Source organism: Cannabis sativa, chromosome 8, assembly GCF_029168945.1.
Source record: "Cannabis sativa cultivar Pink pepper isolate KNU-18-1 chromosome 8, ASM2916894v1, whole genome shotgun sequence".
Taxonomy (NCBI): Eukaryota; Viridiplantae; Streptophyta; class Magnoliopsida; order Rosales; family Cannabaceae; genus Cannabis; species Cannabis sativa.
The window spans coordinates 30027610-30048752 of record NC_083608.1 but is presented as its reverse complement, the minus strand read 5'-3'; the positions used below and the strand labels follow the sequence as shown (position 1 = coordinate 30048752).

The window sequence follows — 21143 nt, the reverse complement described above, 5'->3', positions numbered from 1 at the left end:
ATGAAGCCAACAGACCAGCTTCTCCTGCCAAGAAGCTGAAATTGAATCCCCCCTTGGCTTCTTCAAGTTCTGAAGAGGAAGAATCAATGGAGGTCCCATCTGATGATTCCGAGACAAAATCCATGTCTATCCCTTCTGAAAAGAAGCTTCAAGAAGACTTTGGAGTCTCCTCTGACAGTGAGGAAACTGATCTCAAACCCGAGCCTCCATTGACCAAATCTGCTCCAGCACCTCCTTGTGCATCTTCAGCAGGAAAAGCCTCTGCTGCTGCCAAAGGCAAGCATCCTATGTATTGTTCATCTCCTGGTAATATCTCTCCTTCTCAAGCTACAATTCCAGATTTTATTATTGTGATAATCAACAAGATTGGAATCTTTATGCTACCCGAAAGTTTGAAAGTGAGAGAAATTATGATTTGCATGCTCATAGGGTGTATGATATTGTTAAGTTTGTTCAATACCATCAATGGGAAAATACTCTCACTGGTTTTCAAGGGTATATTGAAAGTATTGTCAAAAAATTTTATGCCAGTTTGTCTAATGATTTGCTTGATGAGAGCTCTGAATTTTTTGGTAAAGTCTATGTCGGGGGCATTGGTTTTCTTTTACTATCAAGGACATTGATGTGGCTTTGCAACTACCCGAAGGTGTGTCCAATGCTACCATGTCTATGGATCGCCATTTGATGCTCACTGAACTCACTGGTGCACGGGTTGAATGGAAATCTGGGCAGAGTCTTCGAATTACACATCTCACTTATGCTCATGCATCACTCATGAGGTTTTCACTTAGCAATTGGCTTCCCAATTCCAATAAAACTATGGTATCTTAAGATTTGGCATCCTTTCTCTTTCGTATCACCTCGGGGGCATCCATTGATCTAGCTTCTTCAATCTTGGACCTGATTGCTTCATTTTGGAGAGGTAAAAAGCGTACTCATAAGCTTGTGTTCCCTAACTTAATCTATAAAATTTATCCTCTCAGAAAGATGTGACCTACTCTCATGAAACACTTGAGCCTCCCCTTACTGGAAGCATCTGCCAACCCTCAGAGTATTTTGATGGAGCTTTTCCCAAGCGTCCTAAAGCTGGTAATACTGCTGCTGCTGCTGCTGCAAGTTCGAGTTCTGCTCATGCAGATGTCCAGGAGGTCAAGCATGAGGTTCAACAGGTGAACAATCATCTTGCTGTCATGGAGGAGGTTCAGGAAGAGATGCCCAAGCAGCTGTCCTCATTGATCAAGCTCTATGGGGCATAAGTTTCTCTTTATTTTTTATATTTTTGTTGGACATATTTCTATATTTTCATGTTTTTTTGTCTTTGGCCCTTAGATAAACAAAAAGGGGGAGTAATAGTTTGTTTTTAATTTCTTGTTTCCCAACTCTAAACCCTTTTTCCAGGGGGAGTTGAATTTGGTACTTGTGATTACTTTGGATCAAAAGTTAGTTTGTTATTTTGATTTTAGATTGTGTTACTCAGGGGGAGTTTTCGTTTGTTCTTGCTAACTTTGATTTTCAGGTACTTCTTTGTTAAAAAATATTTTGATTCTCTAAAGTGCCAAAGGGGAAGATTGCAAAGTCTTTTTGTGGCAATTTAGATGCCAAAATATTTTTTATTTATGGTGAGATTTCTTTGCATTCTTAACCGATTTTCTCACATTGATTTTTTTATTTTTATTGCTCTTTTCTATGTTAGGAAAGATTGTATTTTCAGCTGAATTTTTCTTGTATGGAAATTTCTTGTAAGAGAAGCAATTCTCTTATGGAAAGTTGGTTTTTAAAGGAAACTTTGATTGTTGCTGTTGGGTTTTATGCCCTAAATAAAACTCTTTACAATCTGATTAGTTATCAATATAAGAAATTTGAAGTGATTTATGTTTGCATGAATTTTACATGTTAATGGTTTAATATGTTTATTACATTTACATACAAAATCAGTTAAATCCAGATCATATGTTAATTCACAATTACAGTATCGTCAACACAGTGGAATGTGATTGTGATCATATGAATCAAAAGACTAAGTCCCTGTTTCATCAGTGTTTTGGATTTACACTAATGTGATAATCAGCGATGATGTGTACTTACACTTGGAGTAAGTGTTATGTTCTTTCCAGGACATTAGTAAAGTATACTAGTTTCGAATGTATGGATTATACATTGGACTGGACCGATATTGCAACTTAGTTAAGATATTACAAACTTACCGTTATATCTTTCCAAGTCAATATCAGTAGTTGATCTTAAGATTAAAAGAATCTAAATCCTGATATGCTTAGGCTTAACTCAGGAGTACTATTCATGTTCTTTGATTTATTAGTTAAGCCTACTTTTGGGTCAGGGTGATACGTATATTTTGGGAACAAGATAGTATGATTGAGTGGGAGTGCTGAACATAAATATGGAATCTATAGCTTCTACTGGTGTATAGAAGTTAAGTGATGATTCCCTTCGAGCTTAGCTAAATAGAAGTAAATGGATGAGCTCTTGTTTAAGTGACTAATTCTTAGATCACTAAACATCATTTACAGGTAGCTAAGTGTTTTAAGGGGCAAAATACATTGAGGGGTGAGAACGGTAAAATTATCCCATCTCGATGTAAATCATCTATATAGAGGATCTTTGATCACAATAAGATTATAACAATGGTTAAATGAGATAGCATATCTATATCGTGGAACATATAATATGCTCTATATAAGTCTAAGAGTACAATTCTAAGTTCTAAGAGTGGATTCAACGAAGAATTAATAAGTAGGAATTTACCTAGTAAATTTGGTTCACTTATTGGAAGCTCAGCATATAGATCCATGGTCCCCATTCTAGTTGAGACTATACTGCTTGTAAGACTCAATAATTGATTTGTGATTAATCAATTATAATTCTAAAGTTAGACTATATCTAATTTGTGAATTTTCACTAAGCAGGGACGAAATTGTAAAGAAAAGAGATTCTAGGTTCATTTATTTACTAATAGACTTTATATGTCTAATTAATAATTAAATTAAATGACAATATTATTTAATAATCTATTTTAGTTATTAAATAATTAGTTTTGGCATTTAAAAGGTTAGAATTGGAAAACTGGCGTTTTTGAGAAAATAGAAATAAAATTTGTGAAAACTGCAAAATCCAAGTGGGGCCCATTACACACCACGGCCGGCCACTTAAAGTGGATTTTCAAATTGATATTTTCATTATTTTAATGCCAAATAATTCCTAACCTAAACCTAGTAGTTGCCTATAAATAGAAAGTGATGGCTCAGTCAAAATCATAACTTTCAATAACCTTTTCTGTCAGAAAATTCTCTCTTCAGAAAACTGAGCCTTCCCTTTCTCTTCTTTGGCCGAACCTATTCTCTCTCTCTTTTCCTCTTCATAAATTTTGAACTTTAGTGATAGAGTAAGTGTCCACACACAGCAAGTGGTAACTCAATCATAGATTGGAAGACTGTGAAGAATCACATACACAAAGAGAAGGACATTCGGGCTCAGATCTTGATAATACTCTGCAACAGAAAGGATACAATGGTTAGAGATCTGAGTGGAAGGAGACATTAATTCCGCTGCAACCAATGTAAGGTTTTCTTAACTTTATATGTGTTTATTTATCGTTTTAGAACGTTCATATTTAGGGTGTTAAACAACATACTTGTGAGTAGATCTAAGATCCTGGTAAAATAAATTCCAACAGTTGCTATATTCCTTATTAAATTCGATTATGTCTTGATACAATCAGATTATACAGACTGTTTATGGCAGGAATTAAGACCCAATACAAAATCAGACTCGTTTATGGAAAATCAAGTTTATCTTAGGAAAGTTTTGTACAGCTGTAGATTCGACCATGTGGCTGTCTCTAGGGTTTCTATGTTCTATAAATAGAACCTAGAGAGCAGCCATTCGAATAAGCTCTTCTAGTTTTCATTTTTTGTACTTTTCTTATTTGTGAGAAGAGAGTTTTCTTTTTGTGAGAACCTAGTTGTTCATCTAGGTTCTAGTGTTTTTCATATCTGTTCTTACTCTATCTTAGAGTTTGTTAGAACGACTTGATTAAACAAGAGAGTGGTCTTCGGGAGCAGACTTGTTCAAGCCTTACTTCAGGAGGAAGTAAGCACGCACACTTCAAAGACGAAGGGAGTTCGCTGTTTGGAGGTGTTTCAAAAGTCAAATTCATAAAGTGCATTACAAAAGATTGCGACAATAATTTAGAGGAAGTCTATACTTGTTTAAGTCAATTGCCTTTGTAATTGTTGAGACTTTATTAATTGATTTCATTCTCTGGGCGTGGCCCCGTGGACTAGGAGTGTTCGAAAGAACACTGATACCACGTACAAATCTCTTGTGTCAAGTGTTTTAATTTTCTGCAATTATTTTTATATTCTATCTGTTCTGTTTTGTCGCTGCAAATCTGGTCTCTACAGTAACATAATTACATTCTACTTCTGTAGACGTATACAATTTTATATTTTCATATATATTATTGACATTTGCAAAAACTCAGTTTTTCAGAGGATACACCGAAGGAGATAGAATTAAAATACATTTCACCAAAGTATATTTAATACATTTCAAGAGAATGCATATTGGTGTTCAACAAATTCAATAAAGTGTCAATCTTGCAGACTTATTCACAAAGTCATTACCAACATCTATATTTGAGAAGATAGTTCACGAGATTAGAATTTGTTGATTAAAAGATCTCCACGAATGCCTAATTGATGGAGACTTAATTTACACTGTACTCTTTTTCTTTTAACTAAGTTTTTTCAACAAGGTTTTAAATGAGACAAATTTTAATGACAACCAAGGGGGAGTGTTATAAAATATTATATATGGATATCCACATCACTAAATTTATTATCACAATTAATGCTTGATTGTATTTTCCTTTATTACATTAATTTAGTTTTCCATTCTTTTAGTCAATATTTTTGTATAAATAGGGATTCACGCAATTGGAATACAACTTAGAAATTCTCATTCAGTTTCTCTTTCTCACTTCATCTTCTTTTCTTCTTATATATTTTATATTATTTTATAACAATAATAAAAATTTTATTTTTGTAAAATATGTCTTACAAAATAACTATTATATATTATAATTTAACTCATGATGACAATATGGTGAATTTAAGCATTTTGATAAAATCTTATCATTCTATTTCTAAACAATTTTAATAAATAACATGTTATAAATATTAATTCTAATTATTTTTATTTATTTAGTTACATTGCTTTATCAATTTATTTTAATTCTGAATACTAAATAGTAATTGTGCGGGTTTGTTTAAGGGATGAGAAATAGAGAGAACATAATTTTAAGTAATGAAAAATTTATCTTGTTTTATTATATTGCATACTTTGCAGAAAAGGAGAAGAAAAATACAACTTGGAACAATCAAAAGAGAGAAAAGAAGTTACAATGTAATTACACCTTTTGCGGTGCTTGGTAAACTGTGTATGCACATTGATTATATGGCCGGTCAGAGAGTGAGACAACTGGGCCTAGGCCCCAGGCCCCACTATTTTTGAGGCTCCCGAAAAATTAAATTGATATATATATATAACATATAATTTTTAGTTCAACAAATATGAAAAAAAAAAAAAAGTTGTAGCACAAATGGTAAGTAAGGAAGCATAAAATTGTTGATGTATTACTGTAAAAAAATTGGAGAAAATATTATATTTAACATATATTTTTTTTTTATGAAATTACTCTAATATATAATCTATAATAGCATTTTAAGGTACAAACTGGAAACAAAAAATTGTCATAATTTTTGGTATACTATTATTTTTTTTAATTATTATTTTTATAAAAGTGCTTAAATATATAGCACTCTAATAGAAATATTATTAATAATTAAATATTATATGGAGATAAAATAATTAAAATGAATATCGTGTGAAAATTTAAATAATATTTATTTTAAATTTTATAAAAGAAAAAAATCTCATTTCAACTCAACACCTTGAAACGGCCTGGTTGATTGGCACCTTACTTTCCAATCAAACGGCGTGCACGTTGATTGGCACCTTTTACTCGAGAGTTGAGTTCATCCACATCATCGGAGACATGGTCAAGAGCTTTGTTTTGCCTGCAATTTCCCATCATTAGTTGGCCCTGTATCCAAGAGAGACTAGTAGTAACTATAAAGAATATGATATGGTGAGATGATACGGACCTGTTAAGTTCACTTCCCATGTCTACAGCCATGTTCTTCAAGTCACCCAAAATGTTGCTTAAATCCGACAGAGCATCATCTTGCTTTGTCTTCTCAACCTGATAATTCTAACCCATTACTATGTAAACTCACTCACCAAAAACACAACCCCATATTCTTTTTTATTTCTGAATCTAACATACACAAAATATAATCCATGAAGACCAACCTCAACTTTCTGCAGGGCACCTGTTGTTTCAGATTGTGGTGCCTTTGTTGTTGACTTATTTCCTGTTGGTACAGGCGCTAAACCTAAGTTTTGCCTTTGCTCCAAGTTGTTTTCACTCCTTTTGGAAGCCTTGTCTGTTGAGCCAGTATTGTAAATTAAAAATACAAAGCTGACCCAATACTGAAAATTTTATGGAAAATATATGATCTCAAAGTTATACTATGGAAAGATAGTCACCGGCTGTTGTAAGAGGCCCGGTAATGTCTCGAGTCTTCTTTGGTTTCCATGGCTTAGAAAACATGCCCCCAAGATTGTTTAAAAGCTTTTCACCCTGTTTTTTTTTTTTGTTCCAGTCACATATGGTCAAAACCAACAATGGGAAAATCACAAAGTACGAATAAAAAGTACGAAACTGTAAATGATCAGAAAATATTAGTGGATGGTAGCTTTTGCATCACAAACAATGAATAGCAAAAAGCTTAAGGTCACTTTCTGATAATCTCACTGCATTGTAAAGTTGACCATTCACCTCATGCAGAATCTTGATAGGAATAATAAATTCCACATCAAACACTTGCCATAATCACAAAATGGACTCACCCGACTCAAATCTCTGTCAATATCAACAGCCATCATATGAGTCCGGTTGATTTGCTCACCCTGCTGGTTCAACATATCAAGTGTCCTAGTAGCATCCTCCCTAATATCTTCTGCTATCTTTAAACAATTGTTAACACTCTTTGTCGTCTCCTCAGCTTTATACACAGCATATTTCTCTAGTTCTTGAACACTTTGGTTCTCTATTCCACCCGAATCCCGAAAATCGTTCCTGTACCTATCGCCATCTCCATAATCTGGCACAAATAGCATTGGTTCAGAGGAAGTTCTTCTCGCAGGTTTTACTATGTTCTGTTTGGCATTCTCGGTGTCTGAATCATATGGGTTTGCAGTTGAAGCTGAAAATCCAGGATCTACTGATTTCTGCTTAGAAATCTTATTAGCCGGTAGTTTCATAAACCCAAACATTTTCACCAGAATTGCTTTGATTATCAATGGGAAAGACCAAATCAACAATGGTACCTGGAACCGCAAGCCAATCGTTAAAGTTGGATTTTTTCTGTTTCTTTAATCAAAAAAACATTATTCAAATACAAAATTGTTCAAACTGGACCAACCAAAGTTAAATGGTAATGGGACTATGGGCTTTATGTATCTTAATATTTTGTCAGGCAACAATATACAAAAGTCCCGTAGAAATATAATGTTTCAAAGAATAAAAGTAGAGTCAAAATAAGAGAACTTACCCCAATAACAAAGATTCAGAAAGGATATGAAGAAAGATTAGAACAGATATTTTGAAAATCTTACGTACACATACCAATACAATTCTCAATTAAGAGGAAACAATGAGATGAAAAAAAGATGGGAAGAAAAAAAAATGGGAGTCGCCGCGAAAAAAAACAAAAAAACTGTATGGCTCCTTTGAAAACCATCATCTGAGTTCATTCAATTTATGACCGTTAGCTTCCTTTAATCAGGTTAGGAATGAAATGTAAGGTAGTAATTTTTTTTTTTTTTTTGTTTACCTTAATTTAATGAAAGGAAAACTTTATGGGTCAGCATAAATTTAGGAGAAAAAGAAGAGAACACTTCTCTCATTTTCCTAATGAAATTTTTTAAATTTCTACTTTTGTAAATTCTTTGAAATTCCCTATCCTATTTTCACTGCTGCTGTAAACTGTTAATTTATAATAATAGTGAAACTTTCTAAAAAAAAAAAAAAAGAAGACAATTTTGTCTCTATTTTATTAAGTTCTTACCAATCTCAAGATCAACAAATATGGCACTAATTAGTTCAAAAAAAAAAAAAAAAATATGGCACTAATAATTTTAATGGTGCATTTCAACTTAGCGAAAGAGAGAAACTTCAAGCTCAAATAAATTTATTAACTAGAAAATTGAATGTTTTGAAAGCTAACTATGAGGATACATATGAAATTTATGCTGAACCTTATTTTAACTATGACGTAGTTGATAATAAGAATGGTAATCATAATTTGAAATTTCTTTTTGACTGTAGTTGGAAGTCTGAGTACAACTACAATTACAATGCACAAATTGATTGGAATTTTGTTGAAAAAGCTTATAAGTTTTGTCATTCATCTCAATTTAGCAATAGCAAATCTTTTGAGGAAAATAGTTCAACATTGTATGCTAGTCTGGAGAATGAAAGAATGATGAATGAAAACCAAAATATTTTGCCCACTCAATTAGTAGAGGAAGATATGGAATTCAATGAAATTTTTTAAATAATGTTCTTCCTCCACAAATTGAAATAATACCATCACCCTCGACCCCAATCTCTTGCAATCTCGATGAGGATGACGCGATTACTATTTAGAGTGATAATATTTCTCATCTTGAAATTCTTCCAATCATTCCAAATATCATTCTAAATGAAAACAAGTGTTATCATACTGATGTAATAAAAACAGTTGTGGAGGAAATTTGTAAAATTTTCTCAAGTAACTAAGCATACCACTTCCTCCACGACATTGAGAACGAATATTTTCTTTATCTTGAAAATGTCACAAATGCATCAATTTTTGAGACAAAGGATAAAAGAAAGATCATTTTTGATACTGGATAGTACAAATATGTAGTTGGTAGACTTACTTGAGGAAATCACTTCTGTCTACCAATGACTAATCATGTTTTATCTTTATGTTTTTAGTAAGTTTATTTACGTAATTTTATCTTTTCAATTTTTGTGTTTTTCTTTTCTATGTTTGTTTTGCGTTACATTATCAGGTTATATCCGCTCTCACCCCGTGCATATCGTCAATCAGGTGTACTCTTTTTCCCATCTTTTTCATTTCATATTTTGTGACATTGAGGATACTGTCTAATTTTGAGTTGGGGGTGGTGAGCTCTGGTGAGCGTTCATTTGGAAAATTTTAATTATTTTGTTGAATTTTTAAGTCAAATTTTTTCAAAATTATCCGAGCATGATTGTAAAATTGCGGTTTGAGTCAAATTTTTGCTATGTTTTGTTATCAAGTTGTGATTTTCAGAGTTATTTTATGCACTTTCCAAATTTGTGAAGAAATTATTGTTAACACAAATAGTTGAGAAAAATTTTGAGTGTAAAGTTTTTCATTTTTTTTGTGAGTTGTGAGAGTTGAGAAAATAACTTTTTGAACTTTTATTGGTCATTTGAGTTGGCAAAGTTAAACTTTTAGAATTTCAAACATGACATTTACTCAAGGGATTAATTTCTTTTGTAATAAAGAGCCTTTATTTTATTTTTTTGTAATCTCCCTACTACAAACCCCCCCCCCCCCCCTTAGAGGCGGTTTTTAAGCCCTTTCAGCGTCGGTTTTGGCGAAATTCGCTACTGACGCTAAAAGATTTTGAGGAACCGACGCCATATATACCCCTATGGTGTTAGTTATTAACTAGGAACCGACGCCATAGGGGTATATATGGCGTCGGTTCCTAGATAATAACCGACGCCTTAGGTGGCATAGGAACCAACGCCAAAAATGAGCAGTTTTTCAATTTTTTTAAATTTAGTTATATAATTTATTTTAATTATATATTTATTAATTTATATATTATTTTATTTAATTTAAATTACATATTTATTTTTTAAAATGTAAATCAAATATTATTTAAATTAATTTTAAAATTGGCTAAAATACATAATTTCATTTCATAAAAGTAATTAAATATTACACAAACATTAATGTAAAATTAGTCCAAAATATTAATATGTTAATAAATCTAACTACAAGTTAATCTAAAAAAAATACATAATGAAGAAAAATTCTTGGGCCTTTCAACCTCAATCGTCATCGCGAATCAGCGCCATCAATCGTTCCATCCACTTTCACTGTAATGGTAACAATTCAGTTTTTGGATTGTATTGCTTCTTACCCCCAAACTGTTAAAAAAATTAAAAATTTATATTAGTTGATACATATGTATATTGTATATTTGTTATTATAATAAATACTATAATCAATAATTAAAACTTACAGCTTTTTGATCTTGTATGTAACGGTTGGGGTTTGCACGTGCGACAATGTCAATCATATATTTCAAAACATAAAAACCACATTCTTGGCTTTTAGGTTGTCTTGGACAATTTGCTTGTGAAATTCCTTGCCACGGGCCAAGATACTCATGTGCGTCCCCTATATATCTGAATGCACTGTTTTGAAAAATTATATTAGCATTTCAATTCATTAGTTAATTTAAATTTGTTACATAAGAAGTCATTAAATTATTACCTTCCGATCATTTGAGTAATTTCTTCGGGAATTGGGCGGCCACGTACATGGTCTAAATGGATAATTATCTTTGGCATAACCACCTCTAGCGTCCAATGCGCACTAGAAAATTATATTGGAATATAAGTAAGATAGTATAAAAATAATTTGAAGTCATAATATAGAAATGAACAATTAGCACTAAAGAATTAAATAGAGTTTACCCGATATTCCAAGCAATAAAGAACATTTGGTGGTTGTTATTCATCAATGATAACCAATCAGCCAATCGTCTTGCCGCATTGTCAAAAGACTGACTCTTTATGATTTGCAGGTTCCTGATCCTTCTCTTGCAAAGCGGGCATTATGATGTCTTTTGTTATCCTATTCTTGAAGTCTATCATTAACTTTCCAGCTAGGATGAGACAATCATGTTTTAAGGAATCCGGCACAATGAACCCCATCTAGTTTGAAGGAAAACAAACACGGTTAGAGTGAACATTTGAATTAATAAAAAAACAAATCAAAATTCTAAAAAATAAATGCTTACTTGTATGTCTTTCTAAACTTTATTTTGCAGAGTTGGGTTGACTTCTTTCCAATTTTTATAGGACAACCCTATCGTCTGCCAGAATCTGACTCCTAGAGTTGATACGAGCTTGGCATAGTTTTTCCTGCAGTATTGTCCTTTATCATTAACCTCAAGGGCTAATCGTTTGCCCTGATCCATTAGTTTAGATATTTCATTCATTTTCGTTTGCCGTCGTGTAGGTATTACTCTTGGACACTCTGCCTCTGGGCCTGAATCAGATCCTGAACTCGAGTTGGCCATATCTACACCATTAACAAATAAATTTTAAAGTTAGCTATATATATAACAAGTAATGTATACGAAATATTAAATGCATAAACAAATTGTTAAGTATTGAGCATAAACAACCACAATATAAAGTAAGCTATATATCAAGTTACCAATTAGATACGTTTTCATTTCTTTTTTTGTTTATGTTTGCCTGAATCACAATTGACCCATATTCCCTCATTGATATCGTTTCTAATGTATTCAACGTCGTCTTCTCAAGGTTACGATCAATTCCCATAACTTTCTCATGAATTGGTTGTCCAGCAATGAAGTCATCATAACATAAGTCAGCATTCTCCTCATCCTCTTCAGTCTCTAAGAACCTCCTCTCTGGTGTCGATAAAACAATAGACCATTTATCATTAGCCGGATCAGAAATGTAAAAAACTTGAACTGCTTGGCTAGCCATGATGAATGGATCATTCTTGCTTCCTCTCTTACTTAAATCAACCAAAGTAAAACCAAGCTCGTCAGTTTTTACTCCAACATTGTTGTCAAAGGCATGTACCACATCACTTTTTGAGGGATAAGTTTCCTATTCTCCTTACTCTTGTTTACTTTATGGCGGGATAAACCGCAAGTCAGGCAATAATTCATGTCTGCATATTCCTTACGATATAAAATGCAATGGTTCGGACATGTATGAATTTTTTTCATACTTCAATCCTATAGAATTTAACGTTTTTTTTTTCCTTATGATAAGTACTGGGTGTAGGTATGGGCTCGTCTGATTAGGCGATGCGATATATTGGTTCCAGGTTATGGCACGGGCTCACTTGATTAGGTGATGCAATTATATGATATATGGGTGCAAGTTTTTAGTACAGGCTCACCTGATTAGGTGATTTAGTTATGCGATATATGGTGCTAGGCTATGACATGGGCTTGCCTAATTAGGCAACGCAATACAAGTTTATCAGATCAAAGCATCAACTTTCATGCTTAGGCAATGTGATGTAATGAAGATGGTTACTTTATGAAGTAACATAATATAATTTATATTTTTAAATGAATATGATTCCTATTAATTGTATAATGGTTTTGTATTACTAGATATCTGTATACTGATGCTTATTCATGGCAGTTGCGTGTAGTGATTTTGATTCCATCTTATGAATAATGTGTAACGGTTTGATTTTGATTGTGTATAAATGAAAATATTTGAATAATAAATTATATGATTATTAGTATTGTTTTTCTTCATCAGTCCTTGTGACTCACATGTGCTATGTGGTCCAAGTAAGGGCAAGGAGAAGTTAGAGCTGCCATTCGGTGACTACCTTCTCCACCAATGTACATATTGGCCCCACCGGCCTGTGTGCCGAGTTGTTAGGAGTTATTTTGGACTGGCTGTATCTGGTGCATTTTGAATTGTGTTTTGAATTGCTATTGTCTATAAATCTTTTTATAACAGCGATCCCCGGAACACCTTTTTACTGTTGTTATAATGTCCGTTTTTAGTCTTTTATTTTATTCAAGTTTTTAATATTCTCACAATTTTTAATAATTAATTAATATTTTAGTATTAATGTAGTTTATAAAATCACACATGTGGTGTCCTTATGGAATAGGGCATTACAATACCACACAAGTTACAAGCTTTTACCTTATAATTTCTAATGTGACTCTATGAAAATTATAATAGTGAGAATAATGTAAGGCATATCTCAAATGAATGAGATGAGAAATAGACTTGATGTCTTGTATAGTGCAGGTGGCATTTGGGAGAGAGAGAATACCAGTTTTCTAAGGTTTCCAAAGTTAAAACTTAGAACTCGGGACTTGGCCCCTAGCACTTAGAACTTTGGCTTTTGGTCTAGCCTAATGCTCTTAATATAGATGAGAGCTTACAAAAGATCTAGTTTAAGATAGATTAATAAAACTCAGGAAATGGATGCAAGTTAAAATGAGTGGAGATGGATAAGATTCAAGTTGACAATAAGATGGAAATTTTGCAAGCATAAGTGAACAAAATCGACGAGGAATTCTAAGAGGATAGTGAAGGGAGTGATGAAAATTTGATTTAAATAGCGAATGGATGAAAACAAGAAATACAAGTAGGAACGATAAAGAAGCATCTAATTTTTGATAACCCACCATGAGCTTACCTTGGAGGTAAGCATGCTTAACTTGGGGTAATCTCAAGATGGGAAATCTTCTGGGGAGTCATCTCGGAAAGCGTACGAGTGAGGACAAAGTACGCTAGAAAGATTCACATTAGGATGCAAAATTGTTAGTCGTTCCCAAGATTATCAAGAGGAAGGAATGTGTTAATAAGTAAAGATTTACAAGGTATCAAGATAAGAATATGTTAATAAGTTGAAATAAGAAGTGCTCTAATTAAATATCTCTCAGAAACGAATACTTAAATTGTTAATAAGTTATGTCAATAGATTTGATTAAGAGGTCCCATAGGAAGAATAGAAAGACACAATTATAAACTATGTATTGTGGGATCTTATGGTTTCGACCAAGTAGTAATGGTTGGACATACCGAGTTAATATATTGTCTACTAGTGCAGACAATTTATACGATAAATGTGGATATGGAATTCATACGAATCAATAGTCTAATCTTGTGAAATCTCAAAGTTGGTATCTTTGGCTATAAAGTTAAGAATTAATAAAGGTTAGCGAGAACTATGGGGATTAAAGTGAAAATAGTACAATGTTTTATTCTTGAAAGGTGGCTAATCTGGGAGGATCAATAGAATATTAGAAATATGTTGTGAGCATATTTGATAAAGGTTAGATTATCTTGGAATAATCTTTTCCCCTGACGAAGTGTTTGTCTAAAAGTGATGATTATATGTACCATTGGTTAGGTACTTTAATAAGTGTGGTACGAGAGAGATGTTGGACGCCTATTCACTGGAGTAAAACAGGTATTAAAAGAACATGATGGACTAAAAAGTTCCAAGGAACCTATAAAATCATTGAGTGAGTTCAAGATATATACTTGCTTCTTGAGTACACAGAAAAGCTACACTGATTTAAAGCGTAGGGATATTAAATTTCATGTGAGAAAGTCACCATTTCTTTGAGTATCACCTATGACAGGGGCGTGTAGAATTGGAAAAAAATAGAAGATTAAACCTTAGATACATCAATCTTTTTTAGATATTGGATTGGATTGAATTTGATTGGATCAATTTATATATAAAACGTAACAATATATAGGTTAGAAGTTATAAACAGAAAACATACGAATCTCTCATCCTCCGATGAAACCCTCTCTCCCTATATTTTTTTTTTTTCAATTTTCAACCTGAAACCTAACGATCTAAGCTCTGGTAGTAGCGAGATAGCGAATTCTCAGAGCGAGAAAGCTTATGATAAGGTTTAATTCCATTTTATGTTTAAAATAATTGGTTTCGTATAGGGATTTTGTGAATTAGAATAGTTATGAAGGTTTTAATCTTATAGAATTGTTATCGGGTAGTCATGGGACTAGTTCCAATATTTTCTTAATGACTTTGAGGTGATTTTGAGTTAGAAATTGAGTTTAGAACTTTTTAAAGCTTAGGTTCGAGCTTTAATGGCGTTTTCTGTTTAAGGGCTTAATCTTAATTTTTGTTATGTAAGGATTGTTGTATATATGGTATATATGTGTCCTGTGAAGTTTGGAATGATTTGGATAGGTTTTGGGAGCGTTCAGTGAGTGCGAAATTTGAGATTTTCGTGCCCAAAAACAGTCAGCTATTTTTACCAAAATGGCTTGTCGTTTTTAGAAATTCCAGGGAGATCTGAAATCGTATTTTTATTATAACTTTTCACTCGGGTGTCCATTTTGGACGTTCTATATATCGCTTTGAAGCTTGCAACGAGCTCTACTATATGGAGTATGTGTTAGAGCCAAAATATAAGTTTTATTTTAGTGTTTTTGAACTACAAGATTTGGTAGGAAACCTTAGGTTGTCTTTTGTAACTATTAAGCAGTATTTTGAGATAAACACTTATTAGTTTATTATTATTATGGCATAGGGCCTGTAATCATCGATCGTACTTCAAGAAGATCGGCCAACATACCTTAACTAGAACTAGAGGTAAAAAAAGTATAATGTACCACATGGCATGACAGGTTCTAAAATTATCGATTGTCTGATTATATAATGATAATGTGATGATACCATGGACATAATATATGGGCTCACCTGATTAGGTGATGTGATATACCTAGAGACGTACTGGGCGCAGGTACGAGCGTTAATGACATATGATAAGTACTGAGCGTAGGTATGGGCTCACCTAATTAGGTGATCCGATATACCTGGCAACATACCGGGCGTCAGTGACATATGATGAGTACCGAGTGTAGGTACGGGCTCACCTGATTAGGTGATGCAATATTCCTGGCTACGTATCGAGCGTAGGTACAGGCATCAGTGATATGAAAACCCCTAGTTATGGCATAGATTGCAACTATTGTTAAGTTTCTTCCTGACGACGTATCATGCATAGGTACGGGCGTCAGTGAGATATGATAAGTATCGGGCGTAGGTACGAGCTCATCTGATTAGACGATGCGATATATTGGTGTCAGGTTGTGGCATGGGCTCACCTGATGAGGTAGTGCAATGATATTATATATGATATTGTATTATGACACGAACTTGCCTAAATCAGGAAATGTAAATTAATGAGCATATCTATTTCTATGCATATGGCTGGTTATATTATTTACTGTGGAATATTATGGTTATGATATTATATATGATATTGCATTATAACACGGGCTTGCCTGATTAGGCAATGCAAATATATGAGTATATCTATTTCGATGCATATGGTTAGTTATATTATCTATTGTTGAATGTTATGGTTTAATCATTTTATGATAATGAAATGTATAATTAGTTATTTAATGTACCTCTATTTATTACTTTTCTTGCTGAGTCTATGTGACTCTTCGGTACTCTGTGGTGCTGGTAAGGGCAAGGGAAAGTTAGAGCAGCCATGAGAAGACGGTCTCTCCAGTAATGTACATATTGACCTCATCGGCCTAGCTACTGGGTTGCTAGGAGTTGTTTTGGGTTGTATCCACCACGTGTTTGGTTTTATGTTTTTGAGGTGTCATCATATATATATTTCTTTTGTAAAACTTTTTATAATAGGGATCCCCAAAACTTACTTTTTATGTCGTTATAATGTCTGTTTTTAGTATTTTATTTAAGTTAAGTTTTTAATATTATCACGGCTTTTAATAATTAGTTAATCTATTATTATTAAACTAGTTTATAAAACCACACACGTGGTGTCCCTATGGAATAGGGCATTACATGATCTGACCAGTTGGGGTGGCCAAGTTTGTGGTGCCTACCGGGTTGGCAGGGTTGGCCACATCCATCTAATTTATGGAGATTCTAGTTGTGGCTGGAACATGAACATCAGGATCAACAGTCATAGGGTCTTGAGGAAGATCTGATGAGACAAGTTGTAGTCGGAGTTCTCCTTGAGTTAACCATGGTGTTATATCAGATAAATTGACAACTCACTCTTAATAAAAGCACTAAACCGTTAACCTCAGATTTGGCCAACCGATAGCAGAGTCGTATTTATTATTGATGCTTACCATGTGTACACAATAGGAATAGGAAAATAAAAGAGACACAATATTTTTATAAAGGTTTGCCCCCCTTAGTTAGTAGGTAATGACCTACTCCCCTTTTGGTTGTATTAATACCAGAGATAATACCACTCAGACCACAAGTGTTGTGGATTCTGAAGTGGCTCTCAAAAGATTACAATATGAGAATCCAGTAGGCAAATCTCAAGTGAGAGAGAGGCCTTTGGGCGCGTAGAAGAGAGAGACAGGTAGAGCTAGGATTTTAGACTTAGATCTTAAGAGCTTTAGGGAGCTTAGAGACTTAGAGAAACTAGGGTTAGGTTAATGCTCTTTATATAGGAGAGCTTACAAGAGATTAATAACCAAATATCCCTCAAAAATAAGAAATATCAAGTATTTGTTACATACTTAAATAATAGATATTAAATAGGGTAATTATCCCCCAAGAATAGGGGAATAACTGATATTACTCCCCTACTTTCGTTGGTCATTGAAGCCCGAATCGTAGCTTAGCTTGTTGTCTTGGATGAAGGCTACACACCAAGAGCCTGCCAACCTGCAGGTTGTACGCTAAGTGCCTGCCAGCCTGCAGGCTGCACCAAGTGCCTAGTAGGATGTAAGCTGGCTGGCCAAGTGCCTGCCAGGGTCAGGCATTCAAGTTCCTGCCAAGGTTTGGTAGTTCAAGTGCATGCGAGGGTTTTGGCAAGTGTTAGCTAGCCTTAGTAGGAGTTGGTTAGCCTTTGTATGTGTTGGAAACCTTACTGGGTGTTGGCAAGCCTTTGTACAACTTTCCTCGCAAAGGTCAGGCTACCTTGATCAAACATGTCCTTTTTTTGGTCTGACAGTTACCTTTGGCCAGCTAGCTTGTGCTCAAACCTTAGCCGACCATACAAGCTTCTCCTAGCTGGCTTATGTACTCCCTTGGTCGGCCAAACATGGTTGTGCAGCTTCTTGATGGTTTGCTTAACTCTTTTTGCTCATTGCTTGACAGTTTTACCATACCTGGTAAGGAGACTTTGTCATGCTATTGACAAGGTTGTATTCCACGCATCCTCAATCTTGGCTTAAGTGGACATGCCACATCAGGTGGACAAAATTTATGATAACAAGGTTCCTTGAAGGTATTAATCCCCCTGTATAGGTATCTAAAAGGGGAAATTAATTCATTTAAAATTCAAAATATGGATTTCCCCCAAAAGTGAATGTTAGCACTCATTATAAAAGTATAGACATGACGCCTGCAGTATCACTCAACCGTTAATGCGTAACTCGAGGTACAACTTTCAAGAGGCATTTAATGCCCCAAACACCGAAGAGACCCTCGATCAAGTCACATCAGATCAACATTGACAGCTAGACGCGCATCACCCATTCGGACAATTTTCTAGCCAAATGAAGTCCACGTGCGACCATGAAGGTCCCACGCAGACTTGGGAGACAAATATTACCCTAATTTTATCACTATGATGTGGCACTTGACTGGTAACACGTGTATAATATTTCATAACCTAGGCTGATAGTTATAATCTTAGTAGCCCATGAAGATTGATATGAAGCTCAAGTCATACCTGAATGACAGGATGTTTGAAAAGGTCAGTGATGGACATCCAACTAGCTTGATCACATGAATAACTCCCATGCACCAACCAGGGGGTGCGAATTGCCAAATTCAGAGATGAACATCGTTATTTTCATGCTTGCATGTCACGAAGACAATCCCTATATTTGTGGGATAAATTCAGAGAATAAAGGCAATAAGCCTAGATTTCCCAATCTCTTTATTGTAATTATGGAAACATACTAAATTCCCATTTTATTTGTTATAGATTAAGGGAAACTATTCTTCATGTAATTAACCTCTATAAATAGTGGTTTAATCTCACTATTCAGGAACATGAAATTATTTAGAGAGAAAACGCTCAAGAGTGAAACCTCGATCTAAGAGTGAATTACTCATAGATTATTGTAAGAGATTTCGAGAGAAATTAGAGCATTCTTGCTCACTCTTCTCACAAGTCAATAGAACTAAAAAGGGAGTAGGATAATACCAAACATAAGGGGTCAAACCTCTATAAATCTGGTGTTTTTCTTACTTTATGCTCTTTGATTTCTATTATTTATTTATCCTTATCGCTTTAATTAAGACTCACTGTCATTGGCCAAAAGCGAGATCAACACTGATTTTTTTTGTGGCAAAGCTATATAATTCTCACTTTTGTTATGTTATTTACCCTTTTGTTAGTAAATTTCTACTAATGCTAAGGCGGATTATCTATGTGTACCCAAGTGTACATATTTTATGTTTTTATTGGTCTACCTAATTTTTAATATTTAAATAAAATTAAAATAATTTTTAACTTTTTAAAAATAATTAAAAATTTAAAAAAGAATTATAAAATTATATAAAAAAAATTCTTTTCTTTCTTTCTTTTTCTTCTCATGGAATCGTTGTCTCTTTTTTTTTCTTTCTTTTTCTTCTCTTGGAACCATCAGACCCCCCTCCCCCTCGGGTTCTTCTTCTTCCTCCTTCCTTCTTCTACCACCTCCTCCAAAGATTTCTCAGATCATGCGTGCCTCATCTGCAGAGAAGAGAGATAGATAGAGTGAAGAAAAAATGTTATAGGGAGAGAGAGAGAGAGAGAGAGAGAGAGAGAGAGAGATCCAGGATTTTTATGGGGTGGAGATTGTGATTTCGTGGTCATATCCAGCCACCGTGGGCGGGATTCGACCGTTTTCCTAGTCATTCACCTGAACCGAGAGAGAGGAACAAAAAGAAAGAGGGGGACGTGTCAGAGAGAAAGTGTGAGCTAGGGACGAGGATCATGATTTTTTATGATCATATTTGATCATCGTGGCTGAGATTCAATCGTATGACTGGTCGTTCGCTGACCTTCCGCTTGGACCGAGAGAGAGGGGGAGGCGACTGGGATAGATGAGATGAGCTAGGGATTTTTGAGTTATAAATATTTGTATTTGTAATTTTATTATTTATCTTTTTAAAAAAATATTTTTATATTTTAAAATGATTTGGACCACTTATATACTGTCATTGTACACTTGTGTATACATCAGCAGTACACGTTGGAGTACCATTTTAACAGAAGTATAAATAGCATAACAAAAGTGAGGGGTCAAGTGTCACAACATATAGTTCAAATAATTTTGCCGTCAATATCTTTTTTTATTTTTAGGGAACAACTAAATTAGGATGTAACTTTAATTCTGAACCGCCAATTTCATATTCCGTTGATAGATCACAATCTCAAAATTCATCTAACATTTTTTTAACCATGAAAGAATAATTTGTTGATCTTGCTCAATGTTGAATTAATAACTATTCCATTCATAGTTAACGAATTACCCTTTGAAGGTAAAAGAAAGTACATTTAGTACTTGGATGGCAAGGGTAAGTATTAATTAATTATTTATTTGCTTTCTCTGTCAAAATTACTAATCTTTTTCAAATGGTCAAAATTAGAACTTGGATATCAACTTTATCTAATTTTGACAGAGAAACACAAATAATAAATCTATTCACTCAAATGTCCTTATCTTGAAATGGATAGGGGGTGTAATGTAGTTTTCAGTTATTAATTTAAAATGGTTGAGAGTAGGTGAAGAATGTAATAATTTGATTTTAAAAGATGGTGTGATGTCAAACTCTCTCCAGTTGGACAACAAATTTTATTTTTGGGGGTACAAGTAACATGTTTTTATTTGCATTGTAGAATTAAGATAGTATTACTATTACATTTTAAGCTCAACATATTTAAGATGGAATAACGTTGGTCCACCACAAGCCTACAAAATTGTTCTGTTTAGTTTCCACGCGCAGCCTACCTTTGCTTTTTATTTGCTAATAAAGTAAATAGGGGAAAAAAAGTAACCAAACTCATTTTATTATGTGATACAAGAACATTAACACAAATGATAAATATCTCTGATCTATTAGCCCCCTCCCAAATGTTGTGATGCAATAAATCGTGGTCATTTTATCATGTGTATATTATATTTTGAGATTATTATCAGTGACTACCACTAACAAGTA

At 33.8% G+C, this 21143-nt stretch overlaps 2 protein-coding genes across 2 annotated transcripts; both read right to left on the bottom strand.

Moving 5' to 3' along the window:
- Positions 1-5859: 5859 nt before the first annotated feature.
- LOC115698907 (putative SNAP25 homologous protein SNAP30) lies at positions 5860-8011 on the bottom strand. The gene is made up of 6 exons (XM_030626105.2): positions 7698-8011; positions 6994-7473; positions 6631-6724; positions 6394-6527; positions 6186-6283; positions 5860-6098 (listed from the first exon to the last, which is right to left on the bottom strand). Exons 2-6 carry the CDS (start codon positions 7417-7419, stop codon positions 5999-6001), a joined length of 852 nt encoding a protein of 283 aa, XP_030481965.2. The 5' UTR covers positions 7420-7473; positions 7698-8011; the 3' UTR covers positions 5860-5998.
- Positions 8012-10138: 2127 nt separating this feature from the next.
- Positions 10139-12938, bottom strand: LOC133030235 (uncharacterized). The gene is made up of 5 exons (XM_061102753.1): positions 11218-12938; positions 10892-11131; positions 10689-10790; positions 10435-10609; positions 10139-10339 (listed from the first exon to the last, which is right to left on the bottom strand). The coding sequence occupies exons 2-5, from the start codon at positions 10933-10935 to the stop codon at positions 10286-10288; spliced, it is 375 nt and encodes a 124-aa protein (XP_060958736.1). The 5' UTR covers positions 10936-11131; positions 11218-12938; the 3' UTR covers positions 10139-10285.
- Between the last annotated feature and the right edge of the window lie 8205 nt (positions 12939-21143).